At 34.8% G+C, this 22,865-nt stretch overlaps 1 protein-coding gene across 1 annotated transcript in view; it reads right to left on the bottom strand.

The window, feature by feature from the left end:
• Positions 1-22,865, bottom strand: part of LOC117210299 (titin) — a 245,115-nt gene that overhangs the window by 189,720 nt on the left and 32,530 nt on the right. The window contains exons 19-29 of the mRNA XM_033453195.1: positions 8,958-9,080; positions 8,137-8,315; positions 7,385-7,632; positions 6,623-6,879; positions 5,717-5,908; positions 5,216-5,398; positions 3,497-4,105; positions 1,584-1,760; positions 1,318-1,501; positions 1,093-1,220; positions 277-726 (exon numbers count right to left, since the gene is read on the bottom strand). Coding sequence (XP_033309086.1) covers positions 277-726; positions 1,093-1,220; positions 1,318-1,501; positions 1,584-1,760; positions 3,497-4,105; positions 5,216-5,398; positions 5,717-5,908; positions 6,623-6,879; positions 7,385-7,632; positions 8,137-8,315; positions 8,958-9,080 — 2,730 coding nt within the window. The remainder of the gene's footprint in view (positions 1-276; positions 727-1,092; positions 1,221-1,317; positions 1,502-1,583; positions 1,761-3,496; positions 4,106-5,215; positions 5,399-5,716; positions 5,909-6,622; positions 6,880-7,384; positions 7,633-8,136; positions 8,316-8,957; positions 9,081-22,865) is intronic.

Here is a 22,865-nt window from a genome sequence, read left to right as displayed (position 1 = left end):
GAAAAATTTCCTGTTATTTATAGTAATTCCAGTTTATAACAAGTACCATATTATTTACCATACTCTATTTATCGTAAGATTTTCTAGATCAATGTTAAACAATATTCTGAATTATTGTTTACTTACTTAAATATTTCCTATGTCAAGCATTCGATAAAATTTGTAACGCTGTTAGTTTTTATTTTAATAGGTTGAATCGTGAAATAAAATTATAAATTTATTATAATTAACAATATAAAGTATTTTTTTTATCGTGTAAAAATTTCTTGTTCTTACCGTGACTGTCTTTTCGAATTGTACGAACGAGGTAGCAGTAGCTTTAGCTGTCTGAAGGTTCTCACCAATCTTCGCGTCAACCTTCTTCAAATGTTCATTCAAATCCTGTAATTCTGTCTCAATCCTCTCCAAATCCTCGGAAAAAGTACACGTTCGTCGATATTCTTCGATCTTAGTAATCGTCTGAGACCAAAACAGTTCAAGGTTTGTCGACAACGAATCTATAGCACGCTTCAATTTCTCAATGTCCTGAACACCAGCCTCGGGCGGTTCCTGTTGCTTGATCCTAGCGATTACGTCTTGAGCCTTCGATCTAATCTGATTTTGTCTGTCAGAAATTGTCCATTTCATCGCGTCGAGCTCGTTGAACAGTGTTTCCACTTCGGACAATTTTTTCAAGGACGCTATACGTTGTGCATGAGCCCTTAACTGTTCGATCTTATGCTCAACCTTGAACAGGATTAGAAAATTAATCGTGAAATTAAAATTTCGAGAAGAACACCGGATATATACAAGTCGAGCCACGTAATTCCGCGGCCTTCTACAGAATAACAATTAACTGTTCGTTATTTTGCTTTTTTATCAAGATAGGATGCCATTTTGAGTTTTGAAAATGTAACGTGCAATGCTTGTTATATTTATGTTAAACTACTATATTTTATATTGTGATAGAGCTATATTTAAATATTCGACGGAATGTTGACTTTTGCGTAAAATATTGGGTTGGCAACTAAGTGATTGCGGATTTTGTCATTAAGTTGTATTGACAAAATCCGCAATCACTTAGTTGCCAAGCTAATATTATTGATATTTTACCTCTTCGATATTCTGGAAGATGGAAATCAATGACTCCAGAAGAGTTTCGTAATCTCTGGCAGTCGCATGAAGATTCTCGTGCATCTGACGAAGTCTCTTCAGGATCTCGTCGTCGATCTCTACTTCGCCTGATTCACAATATTTATTACATATTTATCTTTCATTGTCTTCGAAATTATTATTTTTCTATATATCTTAGAAAAGTGGTTATTAGTTTAAAATTACCTTTCTGAGCTAGAGTATTGATTCCATTGATTCTAGAATCTAATTCGTTGACAGCTTTATTCAACTCGGGAAGAATACGATGTTTGGATCCGCTTAAGTCTTGAAGAATGCTTGCTGTTTTAGGAGATTGAGACGTTATCACTGGATATAATTGTTCGCTGAATTTGGAAACCCATTCCATCGTCTACAAGTATAAACGTAGTAGAAATATAGAAATTTCGTATCTTGGTAAAAGAAATATCTGAATGGGATGGTCAGCTACTTACTCTCGTGCTCTCTTCGATTCTTCGTTGATGCTCGATTCGCTTCTTCCTCAAAATCTCGATCGTCGTCCTCCATTTCTCCCACGATTCTGTTATAGTCAACTGTCTGTTAGCAAACCTCTCTAAGAGGGTCTGCACGCATATGCAGGCTCTCGGTACATCTAGATAAGGATCATCGATCTGGAAGATACATATTGCTTTTTACAAATGTTACAAAAAAAAAGAAAAAAACTTAAAGTGCATAAAATTGTATCTACTCAGTCATTCGATGTTAGTATTCGATAGAGAACTACCGGTAGGGGCCTTTCTTTTGGAATTTTTGGGAAGACCCCCAATACTTTAGTCTAGCCTTTTATTATAGCTGTACTTGAATAATAAAACTTAGAAGTGGTTGTTTATGATTTAATTCGATTATATGTGCTCGAGATTTATGACAGTAGGCTTGGGCTCGAAGTGACACAACTGGTCGCTAAACGTAGCCACGTTTTTACCTAGTACTTGCTTCGGTAGTACATATACTAAAATTGGAACGATACCATATAACCAAAATGGAGACAATGCAAGCTAAAATTCTTCGAACAATAGTAAACGCCCCATGGTACGTTAGAAACGAGGACATTCGGAAAGACCTGAGAATACCCAACGGTCAAGCAGGAGATTAGCAGATGTGCAAGAAGGTACACAGAAAGAATAGCAACGCACCCGAACCGGCTGGCAGCGGAAACGATCAACACGTCAAGCATAGAAAGAAGACTAAAAAGGAAACACCCAACAGATCTCACAAAGGATATAACCTAACAACCACAAAGATGGTATCCCGCTGGGGGTAGCCACCCACGTGATAATCAGACAGCCAAAAAGTTCTACCAAATGTCCAAATCGGACAAATTGAATGTAAACAACTAAATAAAAAAAAAAAAAAACGTTTTTACTTAACAGATGTATGGAATAGTTGTATAGCTCCCCTTAAAAATATATTTGACCCGAGGGGTACAGACAGGTAGAGAGTAGAGTACATAAGTGCAGTTCCACTTGGACCGAGAGAGTCAGTTGAGTTCTACTTGTACTGTGGACAAGTAAGTTGAGTTACACTTGAATTGTGGACCATTAAGTTCAGTTCGACTTAGACTTTGGAAGAAAACGCATTTGCTATCCCGTTGACCGTGGATTCGTTATCGAACCTAAGATCATTGTCATTAGCATCTCGAACGCTAAGATTTCTGATTGATGCACCTTGGTATGTAACCAATGAAACAATACACCGCGACCTCAAGATACCCACAGTCAAAGAAGAAATAGCAAAATATAGCGACAGATATAGCAAAAGAGTCAACAAACACCGAAACCCCCTAATCACTGGACTACTTGATACGACGGGCCAGATTCGCAGGCTGAAGAGGCACTATCCGCCAGACCTAAACGCTAGATTCAATTAGTTATCTAAATTAAGTAATATTTACTTATTTATAGTACTTACTCATAAACTATACTTATCTATAATAACTATTAACTTATTATAAATAATCAGCCATGTCACTGCGCCACGCCAGAAAAATTATTGAAAATTCTCAACGCGAGAATTGATCGTAATTTTAATAAATAAATTAAAAAAAAATATAAAAAAAGAATTAGCATCTCGAGTATCTGATCGCCACTAATCATATTTGTACCAGTAAATATCATCCATATTGTATAACAACAATGGCTAATCCAATCGAATCTAATCTAATGCTAAAAGAAAAATTCGCTTCTATCCATATACCTTGCAAAAAGTCGTTCAAGTCTCTAAAAGTACACGGTTCTAAGTTCGTAAAATTTTAATGAGAAGTCACGAATTCACCATTTTGATTACTCTCGTGATTCTATTAAATATTAACAACCTATATAAATTCGATAATAGGAAATTAATGTCACACCTTGATAGCAGCGTCCAGAAACGCTTTGCCAGTGTTAGTCAGGTTGACGTAAAGCGGCTGAAGATCTTTCCAACGTCTTCCAAGCTGTTCGATCTTCCTCTCGTCCAAAACATCCGTTTGTCTCTTCAATTCGCTTTCGATCGACTCAATTTCCCTCGTTAGTTCCTCAACTGCCATATGGAATTGCAAATAAAGCGATCCCAGATCGATTCTACTCGCTACCAGCTCTTTCGTCTTTGACCAGGAATTTCTTAACTCCTCCACTTTCGACTGTAGTTCTAATTTCTGCGTTTCTTCCAATCGTTCTCGAATTGGTAAAATTTCGAACTCTAAATGCTCCACTTCGTCGGTCCTTCGTTCGAGATCGTTCAACAGCTGACGATGCAGCCGACAGAAATCCTCCGCCATTGGCACGTCGCTGCCCATGTCTTGGTGACCCTGGAGAAACGCTTCGGGTATGCTCATTAACCACTTTCTTAGCTCGTCGTGCTTGTCTAAGAACGTATTTATGATCCTCGATATCTCGAGGTTCTCCTTCTCGTGAGCTGTGCACCGTTCCATCAAACGGATCTTCCGATTTTCCAGTTCCTCCACCACTCGTTTCACACCCTGAAGGATTAGAAAAGAAGCTTGAAACTTGACAAATTAACAGGCCATGTATTAGGTTGTTCGATAAGTATCTTTCTTACACAAACGTGTTTTTTTACAACAGTGCACCTTCATACAAACGTGAAACCAAGTCTGTGAAATGTCGCAGCGTTTATTTCAACAGAGTAAAATGGTACGTAATTCGACGAAATAATATAAAACAAAAAAGTTGTGCGTTTATTTTCTGAAAAAACGAAAGAAACTTTTCGGACAACCTAATAATTGTCTCGATATTATATTGAAATTAAAGTAAAACTGAAATTTATGTCGATCTATTAATATTATTTTCGTCGCAGAGTTACAAAATGTATAGGCGTTGAATGGAGTTTCACTCCCTGAGAAATTGAAACTCTGTAATTGGAAGAATATGTAATTATTTCGTTATTGGATTTAAATTTAGGTAAAATTGAAATTTAATTTCTCGGAAACTGGAAGCACTTTTGTTAATATCTTTTCGATTTCATAGTTGGAATAGGAGAAACTGCTCTCGAAGTTTCACTTCCCGAGGAAATCCGCTAATCGGAGAAACGCGTAATAATTTCGATATTATTTAAATGAAAGTAAAACTTCAAGTTGACTGTTCTCGAAAATTATATATATTTCTAGTATATTTATGGCCACGAAACAGAAGATACTCTTAGTATCTCGCTCCTTAAACTACTGAAACTTAGTAATTAGGAAAATATGTAACAATTTCAAAGGTATCTAAATTAAAGCAAAATTAAAATTTATATTCTCGACAATTATAATTACTTTTATATTAACATACTTTTATTTCAAATTCGCGGAAGATTTTAAATAAAACTTCTGAAAATTCTAAAAATTTCAGATAACGATATCTTGACTGTAATTTTCGCAGAGAAACTTGTTGTTTGCTAGTTAAATTTGCAAAAATTGTAAGTACTCCAATAAATTGTAAGTACATCTGATTTCAATTCTATAAAGAATGGAGCTCTCGATCATACGAAGGTGAATACTAGAAATCATTCATTGAATCGAACGATTTCATTGACTATGCATGCCAACCGGTCTACCACAATTAAGTTGTCGCTATTAATCTGTGAATCTAACCTCAGCTCCTGGCGCTCCTCTTCCTGTGACATCTAGAAGGGCGTATCCTTCCGCCAAAGGTTTCGCGGTGACGTCCTCGATGGTGGCGACGGTCTGAGCATGGAAACGAGCTAATTTCGTCGAATATGGGGGATGCTCCGTCGTCACCAGCTGAATTTCCAACTGATCTAACTTTGTAATTGCCTTCGAAATAAGAATCACAAACTTCGATATCCTCGTTTTCCACACTGACATTTTTATAATAGAACAAATTAAAAATTCGAAGCTCGTAATTTACATTTTTTTAAATCTTTAGATTCCGTCTTTTTATAATATATAGTATTCGATGTATTTATTATTGTTGGAATATTTATTTATCAATGATACAAAATCAGCAAAATTGTTTTTAATTTATTGTACTAGATTATTTTTTACGAGTAAATAATAAATTTTATTTTATTGCCAATGAATTGGATATAATGGGAATATCAAATAGGGCAAATTTAAAAGGTCAATGCTCACCGATCTCGCCGAATCGAAGAAGGCCACCGCTCTATTCAACAACGCCTCGTACTGATCCAAATCGTTGACATAATCAGCCGCGGCGCCAAGGATCGCGTAAGCTTGTTCTGTCGCCTGTTCACCGGCAAAGTGTCCCGATGACACTAATCGTTCGGTTGACTTCGTTATTTTGATCGATCTGTCTTGAAATTCCTATGTAAAATATGTCGACCAATTTTTTAATAAAAGTACTTAAACCTAAGTATCCTGTAATAGCACTTTGAGAATTGTCGTTTTATTACTACATCCGCTCATTTCTATTCCAAATGTGCCAAATATCTATCGAACTAGGATAAATATTAAAAAGTATGCTGTAAAATGTTAATTTAAAATGTTAACGTTAAAATTGAAAATGTAACAAATATTAAAAAGTATGCTGTAAAAGGTTAATTTAAAATTTCATTTGCAATATCATAGACATTGTTCCTAAACATGCAATAATATAATATAAAATAATAATACGTTCAATACTCAGTATGTATTATTAGGTTGTCCGAAAAGTTTCTTTCGTTTCATAAGGCGACAATAGATGAACAACAATTTATTTCTATATTTCTATTATTATGTTCGTGCATAATTCAATAAACATTGTGCGTCTACTATTTCCTTATAAAATGGAAGAAACTTCTCGGACAACCTAATAAAACAATGTATAACAGAGATAAATACCCTAAAAATGCTATGAAAAGTTTATTTATTTGCAATGTCACAAAAAAAATTATAGTTCTAGTTTAAGAATTCTCTATCGCGTTTAGGGTAATATATCCAATAAATATAATAATTAAGGATGAACATAACAAAGAAGATAAGAAGATTAGATCAGATAGTTAGAACAGTTAGACTTAAGATATAACAATCATGTGGTACCTTAGCCTCAGCTTGTAACTTTTTCAGTTCGAACAGGAGCAATTCCGCGCTCGATGCGGAATCTCCCAGCTGATCGCAGCTGCTCGACAAAGCAGCGATTCTGTCGTTTAAGATCTCTTCGAGATCACGTAGATCGGTCGCTAACAGAGCTAAAGCCAGGCACTGCTCCAATTGTGTCTTTCGGCTACGAAACGACGCTTCGATCAGCCGTCTCCTGTCGTGAAGCTCTTCCAACCATTTCTCGACTTTCAACACCGCTGTAAAAGAATAAACAAAACGATTTCCTCTTACTACATACACCTACCTATAACATATACCAAAAACACATTTCCAAAATATTTCCAAAATATTTCGAAAATATTTTTACGTTACAACTGCAATCTCCGTACCAGAATTCCAATTATTAACAAAAGGGATATCTCTAAAATTAAAAATTTGAAAAATACTTCAATTCAACGAAAGATGAACATCTTCAAAAGATACAGAGATTTTGGATGGTGTTTCTAGATTTTGTTTTCCTTTTAAAACAAAGATATAGATTATCGTAATATTAACGAGCCTTATCTAAAAAAGGAAGTTCGATGGTGGTAAGATAATTGATTGGATGTTTCAAGGACACGGGCACGCATACCGAAACGGAGCGAAAGGAACACACCACAGTTATGTCATCGATTAAAAGCGAAAGGGAGTGCGCGAAGAAAACTGTGACATTGAATATAATTAACCGTTTTTCCAAAGAAAACATTAACTATAACCGCTCACCGTGATCAGCTTCCAGCTTAATTCTATCCGGTCTGGAATCCAGGGAGCCTTCGTTCGCGATCTCCTTCAGCCGATCCAGTAGACTCTTTCCCTCTTGCAGCGCGCCCATCAACGCCTCGAGCATGTTCTTTCGAAGATCATGGATTTTCGACAAGAAATTCTTTACCGCCTCGATCTCGATCGGCAGCAACGTGTCGTTGCATGCCATCTCAAGAGCTTTCATACTTTCTCGACATTCCTCCGCTCGACTATAGATCGTCAAAAATATTTGTCATTCTATTAGATTTCATTGCATTCGTGTAACAAGGGAAGATTTTATCTTATTTTCCAATAAAATCGAAAGATTTAGAAAAAGATGCGTTGTCCAAAATAATTGTCGTTCTATTAAATTGAATTACATTTATATAGGAAGGGCAGATTTTTAAACAAAATCGAAAGATTTAGAAAAAGATGTGTTGTCCAAAATAATTGTCGTTCTATTAAATTTAATTACATTTATATAGGAAGGGCAGATTTTTAAACAAAATCGAAAGATTTATAGAAAGACTAGAATCGATTTAACTGCCAATATCACACCAAAAGTATTATATTGACGATCTTTGATCCTCAAAAAGTTTTCTGATATTCTACTATTTTTTTTTTTTTTTTATTTAAAGTCCAGCTGACTACGTCAGATTTCGTATATAAATATATGCAGATTAACTAGGACTTGCGTGCATAAACAAGTTCTTGAAGTAGCTAATTTTACGAACCATTGAAACAACACGTTAGAATCGAGGATCTGTTTTCGACGTTCCAAAAGCTCGTTCACGTCGCGCCAAGCTTGGCCCAACGTTTCCGCCATCGCGGCGTACACTTCCGCTCTTGGCCTTTGGTTCGAGATCAATTGATCAGCCTGCCGGAGCAATTCCTCTACCGGGCTCTGTTTGCTCTTTTATCAAAAATTCGTTATATTTTATTCGTTGAGATCTTTCTGAAATATCTGTTTTGTATTTAATAGAATCGAATCTATATACAATACATCACGGTACACTTCAGAAACGAAAGAACAATATACGTGAAAATCGTATAATTTTAATTTTCTCCAATACACAGTATTTAAATAAGAAATAAGAAATTAAAAAGATAGCAGTAATATTTCAAAAGTACAAAATATGCAGCATCAAATAAAATATTAGGTTGTCCGAAAAGTATCTTTTTTTTACAGACACGTCTTTTACAAGGACGCATCTTTATACAAACATGAAACCTAATCTGTCAAACGTTGTGATCTTTATCTTGATAGAACAAAATGGATCATACGTAATTCGATAAAATAATATAAAACGAAAAATGTCGTGCATCCGTTATTTTTTTATAAAATGAAAGAAACTTTCCGGACGACCTAATATATACATCGAGTCTCTCTTCATAACTTTTTCTTCTTCGTTATTTTACTATGCTTCCGTAATTTTCTTATCTTCGTAATTTTGGCAACGATTTTAATGTCGATAATAAATAAATTATAAGGGAAATATCGATATACAAAGTGAAGAAAAAATGAATTTGTACTAATCAGATGTATTTTATTTACCTGTAATCGAAGCAAAACTTCGTCGTGTGCATTCGAAAGCTCGGTAGCCTCCTCCACCGTGGCACCGAGCTTCGTTAGTTCTGGTTGAACCTCCAGAACTTTTAATCTCAGCCATTCTCCGCTCTAGATGAAAGACAAACAGAAGGACAAGAAGTGTTATGTTCGATAGTCAATTTCAATAATAAGAGACACATACGTTATATACCGATAAATAATATGTTAGCAATTAAAAATAAATAATTTGTTAGCAATTCACTGTTGTGAAGTTCGTATAAGGTAATGATCATACCTCGAGACGCGTAGTACTAAACGAGTCGTCACTACCATTTTAGGAAATCTCACAAGAGATCACCTGAAAACTGGCTAGTCGTCAGATGCACTCGGAAAATGGGAACAAGATTTCATTGAGCCGTAGAACGACCTCGTTGAAACTCTACGAGGATCATGCTTTTTGTTTCCAATCGATCGTTTCAGGTTCATATAGTTTCTATTATATTTGATAATTTTAACGATTGATGATAATTTGTATATCGTTAATATACTTATATCGTAAGATGATGATCTATCACATGAAAGAATTGAAATTTTATGTTACTAACCCCTTAACCTACGATTTACGTTCGAGAATTTTGGGCCGAAAACGTAAACAAGCTATTATATATTATATTATACAGGATAGTTGGTAACTGGTGGTACAAGCGGAAAGGGGGTGATTCTACGCGAAAAAAGAAGTCGAAAATATAGAATAAAAATTTTTCGTTCGAGGCTTTGTTTTCGAGAAAATCGACTTTGAATTGTCGTTCGGTACGCGTGCACTTTATCACGTCTCGTTATAACGGATCTCACTGTAGATCGTTGTCTCGATGGAAAAATTAAAAAAAAAATTTTTATTCAATATTTTCGACTTCTTTTTTCGTGTAGAATCATCCCCTTTCCGCTTGTACCACCAGTTACCAACCACCCTGTATATATGTTACATAGGATCGTATAGCCTGTATTATCTGTCTTTTGTATTCAAATGTGATGGCGATAAAAAAAATATGACACTGTATATTCGAACGAATTGTACTTAGTTTTAGGTATAGCGTCTTTGCTTCGATTTCGCTTTCAACTCACAAAATTTCATTAATACAGAAATAAAACAAACATATACTTTCTCAAAAAATATATATATAACAGAAAGCTAAAGCGTGAATGAAGATACAAATTCATTGCGTAATAGTAAACATTCTGCGCTAGATTAACTTGCGAGAAAGTGCGAAGAGAATCGTAAAACAATTCGCGTGACGTATATCAACAGACCAAAGAATCTTCCTTTTGTTCTCTGAATCTATTTCAAGTCGTTTTCGAGACGAAACGTAAACGAGCATTGAGAAACCATTTCAGCCACGTTTGTTTATACAATAATCTGAAATACCATCGACCCAATTTTTTCGCTGCCAGAACAAGCCAGCATGCACGGTAAAATCGATCTTCTCTGCTGAATCTCCAAGGATCGTAAATTTGCGCATGAGATTGTGAAAATAGCCAACAATGTTTGTATGCACGTAAACGCAACGATGGATTAACGAACGAACAGATAACGGCGTAATCAACGTTAGAATTTCTAACGACTCCGCGAAGGAAATTAAAATGGAGAATGTACGAAGAGAATCTGCAGATTATCCAAATTTCTATGAATTTTTACCAATTTTACATACCAGAAAAATCACAGTAAAAAGTAAACGAAAACATTGGATTACTTAAATCTCCAAAAACGCATCGTTGTAAATGTAACAAATTTTTATGTAAAATTGTAAATTTATCGTCTTGATTACTCCGATATGTAATTCTAAATAGCGTTAACTCTACGAAAATCGATATAAACACCGATTAGCCATCGAACGTTTTAAAGCTATTTATATCTATCATCTTCCTTATGCCAACATTATGAATGTGAAAATTCTCATTTTTGTATAAAGAGGTGCACTGAATGTTTATCTTTCCCTTTTGTTCTATTTTGAACTATTGAATTAGAATGTAATATACGTTGTAAATTGTAAAATAACATTGAATATAACAAATATAGGCAACACATCAACGTAGATTGTATTATAAACTTGATTCATCATTTCTAAAATTATCTGATTATTTTATATTCGAGTGTGAGTTGCTTCTACACAATCCATTAAGTCGCATGTATAATATTGGTATAAGGGGGACGAGATATTTTTGAAAATATTCAGAGGGAAAAGTTAGGCGATAATTCTCGTCTCGTGAATGAAATTATACGACTTCGTTATCTCAATGACTGGGGTTCTTCGTTCTAGCATATATCTGTCCATATGCAAATGGGTCTATTTATGGAGATAGAAGGTACGTTCTATTTTGTTCTGACAAGTGAAAATATGACAAAAGAGCCTACCAGGTTCTTCTTTCTTTGTTTACGATATGAAACTCTAGAAATTTCATAATTAGGATTTTTTAGCTCCTTGGTATTATCCTGAAACTTTTCTTTAATATTAAAATGGAATGATTCTACCGCTAAAAGTAATATATTCTATTATACAGATAATGATATTTCCAATGAATTTTCCATAGGAAATACATTAGAAATTTCGAACTGTTTTTACATTTTCCTGTTTATTTTAATTTCTGTAATCTGTGCAAATCAATTTAAAACCATTCTATGTAATTTTAACAGTAAACTGTCTATACAAATGTGCGAATTAAAAATCCCGCTAGTATAAGTCATTAGCAGAGGAGTGATACATCATCGATCGATCAATCAATCAATCAATCAACATAGGAAATTACGAATTTCAAATCTGTAAATTACATCCCACTAACGTTTCGCCACTTGTGTGCGTCTTTCGAATCGTAATCTTATGAAAATGAGCTATCATAGACCATGCGAGTACTGACAATCATTCACTTGAGATTAATCACACAGATTTACGTGAACGCGTTACGTAGGATCGATCGAAGTGCAAATCGAATGGATCACCCATCGAACAAACGATCGGTAATCGTAACACTTTCTCAGCACGTCGAACATATATCAACGAATAGAGACAGTTCTAATTCGATGATGACGCATTGACAAACCGTCTAGAATAAACGATGACATTTCATCGCTGAATGCAAAATTTAGATTTCAAAAAAAAAAAAAAATAGCTGCTGGTTTGTGATATTGACAAATAATAGGTGCATTAAAAATAGACAACGAAAAATAAACTTCGAGGCTCGTGTCGAACAGAAATTGTTAAAGATGAAGAAACGCTGCTACAGTTTCGGGCTTCGTTTTTTAATATCGTAATATCGTTCTGTGTTACGATATTGGCAAATTTTATGAAGATAAAAAATTATAATTTTGCGAAAATTATATTTCAAAATTGTATTTAAATCGCGTCTTTGTGTTATCGATAGATAATGAGTTGGTGTAAATCTATATTCTAGTAAAATCAATTTTACATTTAATATATCTAAGACATATGAATATAATTTCAAATTGTACTGTTTCTTTAATTACATTTATACTTATAATATTATATTATTAAAGAATAATTGAGAATATTGTAAAATATTTGACATAACCGAAGGAATAAAATCTAAATGATATACATGTACATTGATTTTTATACTTACAACTTTCCATTAAATGCACTTCTGTAATTTAATGATGATCAGCGAAGGAAATTACGAAACGAAAAGAATTACAGTCGCACGTTCATGTTGGTCAAAGATGTAATTACTTGAAAATAGGTAACGTCGTGCGTGGAAGAATTACCTGCATTACATATGTACGTTATTTACATAGCTCTATGACTAAAGTTCATCAATGCATGCATATGTTAAAATATGAAAGGAAACTGCCTGTCGTATAGAATACGCAACACTTTTACAAATGTGCATGCACAGCACCTAACCTAAGCAAAATACACATCTTCCTGAAGAAATTGCAAACTTAAATAAATATTTACTATTATCCCATTTTTCGTAATATGTCCGGTGAGAATACGAATAAAAATATAATAAAACGTAAATAAAATGTGTATAGTCTATAAACTAAGACAATTTAAAAATTGTATTGTACATGCATATAAAAAATATATACATGTATTCTATATTTAAAAAAAAATATTTATACACATGGAAAAATGATTAATTTAAAAGTTATTTTAACTTTGATGATGTAAAACTTCGTACGAAAAAACAAGGACGACACAGAATTTTTCTGCTTTTATGTTTTTCTTGTCTTTCATGAGTCATAAGTTTTACAAAATTAACGTTGAAATGTCTCTTAAATTAATCAATTTTCCATCCAAATATCTGGATACTTTTTCTGGAGAATTAAAAAATGCATCTAATGGTGTATAAAAAAAGAAACGTATTCCATTTTAAAAAATAAAGGAGATTTTAGCTTTTCTTTGAAGTTCTTAATACCACGATGCGTAGATGGTTGAAAGTTGCTTAATATTCGTTCGAAACCTTTTTTTTTTTCTTTCTTGTCCGGCTATCGGAAGCGCCTGAAAAATTGTGAAGATTTCTAGACCATCCGGTATATAGATATAATAAAAAACTGCCACTTGAGCCTCTACGAATGTACAGAAAATTGTTTATTTCCAGAATATTTTCAACATGAACGATTCTTGCTTTATCACATAAACAATCCTCTGTTTGTCAAACATTTTGAAAATAAATCATTTTTAATTTTATTGAAATTGTAATTGTAAAATATTGTTAAAGCCACGTGCTACGTTCAACGATTGAAACGTACGTTTCAACGAGGTGTTCCTTCGTGGTGAAGCAACAGAAGATTCCAGCAAATAGAGCCTGGTAGGTACATATCAGCGATCTACACGAGTCTAGGCGCGAAATTTTATTACGCGCAAACGACATTGGTACTCGTTCGGTGGTGACATCATATCACTGTCTGTGCCAGCGGTTTATTTGTAGCGAATCGTCGCCGCGTCACTCTAAATCCTTCGTTTACGCGCGATCGCCGCTCTCTCAGAAGAATTCTAGCCGCGCCGCCCACGTGCAGATCTTTTTCTTGCTCAAGTTCAAGCGTTACATCGTCTTCGTCCGTGGAGATTATGTTTCAAAACGCAGAGATTTTTAAATTTCCGAACTTTTTCATCGTCAATTATATTCGTTTTTCCGTTTCGTTGCGATTCGCTGGGTTCGTGAACTTTGAATCAATTACACGCGCGAGGTTTCCACACTGTTGCATCACGTTTGCACGTTGCGTTTTACAAAGTGGAAATTGTTTCTGTTAATAGTATTTTTAGCGATCGAAGATTTATGTAATATCGTAGTTCGCAGATTCCTTTTTTTTTCTTAACTGAAGAATATATCTTTTAGTTTCGTATCAATAGAATTTCGAATCAATAAAATTTAATATCCTATTTTATATACATTTTTTATGTACAACCATTGAACGTTTCGTATCATTCAGGTACCAGCGATCAACTAACAATTTATATGGATTGATATTTATATGGATTTATATTTTTATTTATTAAATCGGAAAAAGTCACTCTGATTTTAGCAATCTCTTTTTTTATGCACGAAGACGATGGAAAACTTAATTTCTTCTCATACTTAAATATAACGTGATTTACTTAAATTAGCATAAAATTATTAATTAAAATGTAGACGTGTCAGATGAGAAAGTACATACGTATCTACTCGATTTCTAAAACTCCCCTTTTTTTATAATAAAATTTATTATATTAAGGCACAATGATTGTTCCAATATACCGTCCATTACTGTTTTGCCTTTCTAAGTTATTTATTTACAACAATCGCATCACTACCGCAACTTGCAATTGGATAATTCAAACGCACTATGACGCACCATTTGCGTCGATTGAAATGAAAGCGTACAAACTTATGGGAAAAAATTTCGTTAACGAACCCTACTCCTCTCTAATTATACGTTATATCCATATTTCCATTTTAATTATACATAGCAACCTCGATTAGTATAACACGAGAGATCACGATTAAACTTAACACAATAATAATCTATAATTAATTTCAATTAAATACAATGTTGAACAGGATAGTTTAAACAGAAGCAAAGGATAGATCCGTCGATATGCGAAAGGTTTAAACGCTGGAAGAGCAACGAAAGACGTGTTATGCGGTCGAGGACGCAGATACAAAAGGATTTACGATAGTGTCTCTTGTGCTTATTCACCGACACTGGTAGAACCTCAATTACGTTTACGGTACACGCCTGTAATTATACTTCGTCTTTCTCGCCTTGAAATTAGGTACAACAATACCGCTAGAAATATTGCGAATTCCATTGTAGAATAATAAAAAGCACAGATTGAAACCGCACGCGCCGTTAACTTTCGGTCGCCATTGTTACTACTTTCTGAATGGACAAAAAGTAGTAAGTGGAATATTTGATGTGCAAGTATGTACGTTAGCAATTTGTATGGTGAAAGTTCAATATCGGCTATGTACGTCATTTTATCGCGTTAAACGTGAAACGACATTTCACATAGATAATTTCTTATTTGAAGAATTTTATTAACTTTTCTCCTGGATTTATCAGGATTTATCTGAATTTATCAGATGATCTGTCATTTCGAGTTAATTTCAGTAGAGAGAAACTTTTATTTTATTTCGTAACGAAAAAGAATTTTATCACGTTGTACAATTTCTTCGTTGATAATATACACTTTTCATTGATCCTGTTTGAATCAGCTTTCGCGAAATCGAGTTTGATCGGTAGAGGCTTACACAACGTATTTACATTTGTCGTCTTTCTAGTAAAAAAAGGTAAATAATAAAAAATGATTACCAATTTCAATGTTCACGTTATTCTAATTATAAATTATCCTTTTTAATTATCACGTTATTCTAATTATAAGTTATCCTTGATCCTTGTTGTGTATAAAAATAAAAGATTTTCTGGTAGAAAAGAGTTGCATATAAAAAGCTTCCTATTCGATTACTAGAAATTCCTCGATCTTTGTTGCGTATAAAAATAAAGAAATTTGTAGTGGAAAAGAGTTGCATATAAACAGCTTGCTATTCAATTACTAAAAATTCCATAGAACCCAGGAATTTCGATAGAGGCTCGGAATCAGCTTAGACTCCAGTCAGCTCCTCAAACTCCATCAAACATTTATCAAAGTAAAGAAAATGAAATTATTCATTATCATATTCGTACCAGCGTTAACTTCAAATTAATAACACGATAAACAGGTGATTCAATATAGATACAGCTGGAAAAGTGATCCGAAATTTTCAGCCGCTGCTAATAACGAAAATTTGAGCTGTCAAAATACAGCCTCACACTTGTCGTATTGTTCGAGCAATTTCGTTCGTCGACAAGATGGATCATTGGCGGCGTGAATAAATCATTGAAGCGGCATTTGTGAAGAAGCAGTCGGAATGAAAGCGACGACGGATTTCCGGAGCGGCCAGGGATGCTTCTAAATCTAAATGCGAGCTCGCGGGCAAAATCGAGAAGAGAGAGAAAGAGAAAGAGAAAGAGAGAGAGAGAAAGGGAGAGAGGATAGAGGACTTAACCCCTTGTGAAAATGGAGAAAGAGAGAGAGAAAGGTGGCGTAGAAACTAGAGAGATCGGTGTGGCTGGGTTCGTCGACCCGGCAGTTCGGCCACAGAAAGACGAGATATGCTTCCATTTTCATCTTTGGCAGCCTGCCAAAGTTTCGTCTGGGCCGATCTCATCTCTTACTATACCGCCATCCGTCAACGACGATATTTCTTCCGCCCATTTTTCTTTTTTTCCCTTCTCTTTTTATCGCTCTTTTCTTTATCTCGTCTCTGAGACGAATTCGTAAGGTATACACAAACAACGAATAATTAAAGGGAACTAGAGCGTTTCGAACCGAGGGTGTCGAAGTTAATTTTGTTACAGGAATAAAGCATGAAATTCACAGAGATAAAATCGCATTGTCTGTTTTGTATTTTTAGGTATTCTACACGGATAAAGTGGTATAAAATTGAAAGGTGAAATCATATTATCTATTTCGTACTTTTAATCGGATCGTAGTAATTAGATTAGTTAATTAGATTAGTAGTAAGTAAGATTATATTATAACATAATATTGTATGTAATATTAAATGAGTATACCGATGGTAATAAAAAGATCTGAGATAGTGGAAGCTTTTTATAAATCGAAAAGAAACAGATTAAGATAACAAGACTAATAAATTTATATAGGAAAATTATATACAATTCAACGATATTAGGTTATCCGAAAAGTTTCTTTCGTTTCACAAGGTGATAATAGATGAACAACAATTTCTGTTTTATATCATTTTATTGAATTAGGTGTGATCCATTTCGTTCTATTTCTATTATTATGTTCGTGCATAATTCAATAAACTAATATAAAACAAAACACATTGCGCGTCTATTATTTCTTTATAAAAGAAAAAAAACATTTCGGACAACCTAATACTATATCTGTGTATGTTATATTCAATGTAACACGGATAACGAAATGACTTGTGAAGAATTCAAAAATGAAAAATTCGAAAGAAAATATCGGTTAAAGTAAAATAAGATACGCGACGGAAACTTAGTACAAACGCATTGGTACAATTTTCCCCAAAAATGAGTTCAATGGAAGAAGACAGTATATAATGCTATTTCACGTTTGAATGTATAGAAATTTCTCTATCAAGATTCACATTTCATCGTGCAAATTTTTCTTAAATTAAAGGTTGCGATGCTTGTATTCATATAAATTAAAATATTTATTACGATTTATTAGGTATAAAAATACATATAATTTTGTACCTTTTACACACAAAAGAGACAATAAATTTATCCTGAACGATAGACAAGATATTCGAAAGATAACGAAGAATGGCCATCTCTTATTTCCAAAGTATTCTTCTAAACGGTAAAAAGTTCAAATACAGTACAACCTCCAGGCAAAACACAATTAACACTAGGTTTACAGGACCCGTCAATTTGACGGATTTCAAACTTCGAAATGAAATAGCCCAAAAACCATAGCATTAACTTGAACAATTTTGTAAATTAATAATTTGATAAATCATTTCATTTAAATCGTAAATTAATCATTTCATTCAAAGAATTTATACACACGATTATTTTTTCCTAAGCTTTCTAATTTTTGAAATTTGTATGCAGTATACCTATCTCTACGAAACCAATCAAATTGACGGGCTAGCTAATTTCATAAACAATCCTTATATGTTTGCTTCGTTCGTAAAAGTTTCAATTATTGTAAACAGTCTCCGCTTATTGTAATTATTTACAATAGAGTAATTGAATTTGGGCACAGTATCTTTTTATGTGCTCAATAAATATCATTACCCTATACCGTTAACACTAGAACTACCATACCAATCAAAATGCCTGGTTCTACAATTTTATAAATGTGTCAATCGTCGTTTAGGGATCATGGTCTCAGATAGATTGATAATACCAAAAATGTACTACATAACGTGGAATTGCTTCTGTAAGAAAGTAATAAATCAATAAATATACAAATATTCTATTATTACGTATTTTTTAAAGACCAGCCATTTTCGCTGCTGTTGGTAGAAATAGCTTCGTGTTAACTATCGGTAGTTCTAGTGTCAATATTATTGTTATCATTTGCACGATAATTAAAAAAAAAAGACTTTTTACTTAATAATAATTTATTTAAACGCGAAGCCTAATATTCTTCAATTCGGACTTAATTTGAATAAATCGATTTTTTAAAGAAAAATTATTTCTTGTTTTCGTTTATCCGTCAATTTAACGGGTGCTCGTAGAGATAGGCACAATAAGTTAACGAACGTAACGCAAGAATAATTGTCGACCAAACGACGTTCGTCTCTGTCAACGAACCCGCGCACGATCGTTTAATCGATTCAACCCGCTAAACGCCCATAATTCCCGATTGCTCAATAACGCCGACCACAGACGCATCCCCCTGGTGTAACATCCATCACGGAAGAACGATTCTCTTAACGCAAGAGACTTAACACGAAACAAATTACTGGTGTCGCGAGGAATAATCCGAGGTATCCTTATCGGCCACTCAAACGATCCTAATCCATCACCGTGACGACGTTTTCTCAGAACAGAAGAGTAATTCTCGAAGCATCGAACGATCTTTCGAAAGTGATGTCTCGCGAGTCGATTTTTCCGCAGCGAAATCCCCGACAATCCGTGAAACGAAGCGAGAATCGTAGAAAACCTATACTTTTTTTCATCTTTGTCGAATCTCGTCGCGTGCACGACGTGGACTGCGATGTTCGAGCGAAATACGTGACGTATACAGTGTGTCCCAGCAATCATGCTGAAGTCAGCAAGAAAGCGATTTTACACACGTGAAAAAAAGAAGTCAAAAGCATAGCACAGATCATGTGGTGTTTTTTTTTTTTTTTTTTTTTTTTTTGAGGAAATCGAGTTTCCCGTTTGTCAAGTATATTTAAACTTGGCTAATTACCGACTGGATACGACTAAACGATCGACAGCTGGCTATTCTAAGTGCGAAAACGAATAAAAAATGTGGAATAAAATTTGTCGATTTAAGGTGTCGTTTTCAAGAAAATAAAGTCCAAACGTGTTTAAGAATCTCGTGCACGCGTATGATAAATTTTCACATTTATTTTCCTCGGTTAGAGGAAAGAACAAAGCGTCCTATGAACAAATTTCATTCCACATTTTCGACTTACCGTCACGTGTGGAATAACCTCCGCTCGATGATTTACTTTCATCTCGTGGGAAATTAGCCAAGTTCAAGTTTACGCCTTTCGAACTCGATTTTCTCGAAAACGGGGCGTGATACGAAAAAATGGTATTCTACATTTTCGATTTGTTTTTGCCCATAGAATCTCTTTATTGCTAATTGTATGGACACGAATATGCTGGCACACCCTGTATACGAGAGAGATCTCAAGAGAGAAACGCAAGAAGAGGAGGCAGTCCTCGACAGACTCCTAGCGCGGACCAACTCTTCGACAAACCAGCGCAATTTCTCTTAAAGGCGTTGGCATGGCAGCGGACACGACGAGCCGCCCGATCGAGATATCCTGCAAAGATACTATCGCGAAACGAGTTTTAATATCGGTGCATTCGAATCGTGCGAAGAACCTAACGAAAAGAATTCCGCGGCAAACCCGCTGGGAGCCACTTAACGCCGTGAAGCGTCCACTAACTTTGTTTCGTGTCACGTTGCCTTCTCATTTTCTTTTTTCCTTTCGTCTTTATCAGATACGGACTTTACGTGGTACGTAACGTTAGGTGATTAGCAACGAAATTAACATACTTTCGTAATTAAATGGAAACCACGAATGAGGATCTAAAGCACATCCAGCGTACTTTGGGGAAAAGCGGTTTTTAATTTACACTGTTCCATGAATTTTGAACGCCTAACTTGATTCTTGCGTTCGACATTACATCGCCTTCCTATAAAATATCTGCGATCTGCATCGAAACGATCGACAGGAGCTGTAGAACCATACTTTATTCAATTTTGACGAAAATGTGCCATATTCGAAGTCCCCGTTTTATCTTCTTTATATCGAAATTTGTAGCGAAACAAGAAAATTTTCCATAGTAAAATTCTGAATGAGGATTAGTAGACCGTACAAAGGTCGTTTCCTTTTTCTCGTGTCGTAATTCAAACAGAAGAAGAAAATTATGGCTTGTCATCTTCGGACAGGTATGAGAAAATTTTCTGTCTTTTCTTCCCTTCGACGTTGTATATGATATTATGTTTTGTCGTTTATGGACACGTGAAAGTTTTTATAACTTGCATGATTCAAAGATTAATCGTAGACACAGGCCAAGGTTATTCCATAAGACTTAATGTTGCAATCATGTCTCCTGATCCATCTTGCCTTTAATTTATCGTGAGTGAAAAACAAGTAAATGTAATTTATACTTGGAATAGCTCGTAAGATTACATTACCTGAATTTATACTTCGTAAATCAATCGTGAAACTAGTAATAGCGTTATCAAGTTACTCGTTAGCAGGATGTATTAAATACCAAATTAAAAGACACGAAGATATTTATCTCCAACCGGTACAACTGAATTAAGATGACACACGAAACAAGATAAAATTTCAATTCAAAGATAAAAATCAAAGTGCCTTTATCTTACTGCTAGTACAATAATTATACAGCCGATATAAGATCTTTGTCCAATCCCAATTTCTTGTTCAAATCAATTAAACGTTATTCAATTTTATATTAATTTCGTATTAACGACACAGCTTTTCCAAAGAAATTTTTCAGTCTGTGGAAACGTTTTATTCCAAGTTTGTTAAAGACAGCCCGCTGCTACTTCTCGTAACACGCTGTTCTATGTTTAGTGCTATAAAATATTCATTACATTTCCTCGAGTCATAAAATGTATCGCTACACGGAATAAAGTTACGACTTGATTAATTGACTCTCACTGAGGATCTAAAGCTGCTAACTGCAATTCTGGACAATTTCTTAATTCCGTTACGTAAGTATACGATTAATGTTCCATTCTCAAGAAACAAATAACTCACTCGCACAAAGTTCATTTACTGTACATATTGTATATTCCAAGGCAAGTTTAAAATATCCCATCATTTTTCTCTGCATTTTGGTGCAGTTAAAATGAAGTTGATCAACGCGGCTGCTACCGAGCGACTCGATCGTGAAGCTAGAAGGATGATACTTTGAACTGTTGAGATATTTGATCGAATACGAATTCTCCAAATTCTCGGCTTATTAGCATCGACACGTAGCAAGAAGTTTCGCAAATCCATCGTCCAATTAAAATTAACAAAATTCCCGTCGCTGTTGTAATTTTCGAAACGATAGAATCCACAAGAAAGAAATGGGCAGGCGAACATCTGCATGACCCATTCAACCTCGAACCCGCGAATTTCGCGGTGAGATCGAGCGCGTCGAAACTGTGCATACGTTGGCGACGGCGACGCTGATGACAATGAAAACGAATTGCACGGCGAGTAGAGTGAAAGTGAGGCCCGCAGCGAGTCTGATTGCACGCGGTCTCGCAAAGTCACGCGTGCAGACCGCGTATATCGCGCGCGTGTCCCTCGAGAAGAACGATGGGACAGTAACCAGTTAGGCTGGAGCGCAGCCATATTCGGCGGTCAAAAATTAGGACGAGCCTGTTTCTGAGCGCGAGCCTTCGTAATTTCGATTCACGTTCGCGCTCTTTTTATCGATGCGACTCTTCCGTAATCGCATGCGCTGGCATTCGATTCACCGTTGCACGTGATCAAATTGTTCACGCTCGTTCGAAACGAAGCGTAAATTGGAATCAATCTCACAACGAGATTTCTTCTCTCGTTTTTCTATACGTATTTTACACAAGGGACTTTCAACGTTTTTTTTTCTTTTCTTTTTTTCATCGCGCAATATCTTGTAATAAACTAATTGCTGAAATTTTGCGACACACTAGATCAATGGAAGACTTAACACTAGAACTACCGATAATTAACACGAAGCTATTTCTACAAAAACCAGCGAAAATGACTGGTCTTTAAAAAATACGTAATAATAGAATATTTGTATATTTATTGATTTATTACTTTCTTACAGAAGCAATTCCACGTTATGTAGTACATTTTTGGTATTATCAATCTATCTGAGACCATGATCCATAAACGAGGATTGGCATATTTATAAATTTGTAGAACCAGTCATTTTGATTGGTGTGGTATTGCTAGTGTTAGCATCTAGCGATCGATCCGGAATTTTCCTGATAACCGATATCATCATATCGAATGATACGCGGTAAAAATTGTAAAAACGCGTGACAAGTTGTAGAAAACGAGGAAACTGGTTAATTGGAGTTCGATAAACAGATTGCAGGACCCTTTAACACTTTAACAAGTACCGGTCATTTTCACTAGTATTGGTATAAGTAGCCTTGATACAAAATTATTTTCAGTTTG

This window comes from Bombus bifarius, unplaced genomic scaffold (assembly GCF_011952205.1).
Source record: "Bombus bifarius isolate JDL3187 unplaced genomic scaffold, Bbif_JDL3187 scf7180000008199, whole genome shotgun sequence".
In the NCBI taxonomy this organism is placed as follows: Eukaryota; Metazoa; Arthropoda; class Insecta; order Hymenoptera; family Apidae; genus Bombus; species Bombus bifarius.
The sequence above is the reverse complement of the archived record's forward strand: the minus strand, read 5'-3'. Positions and strand labels throughout refer to the sequence as shown.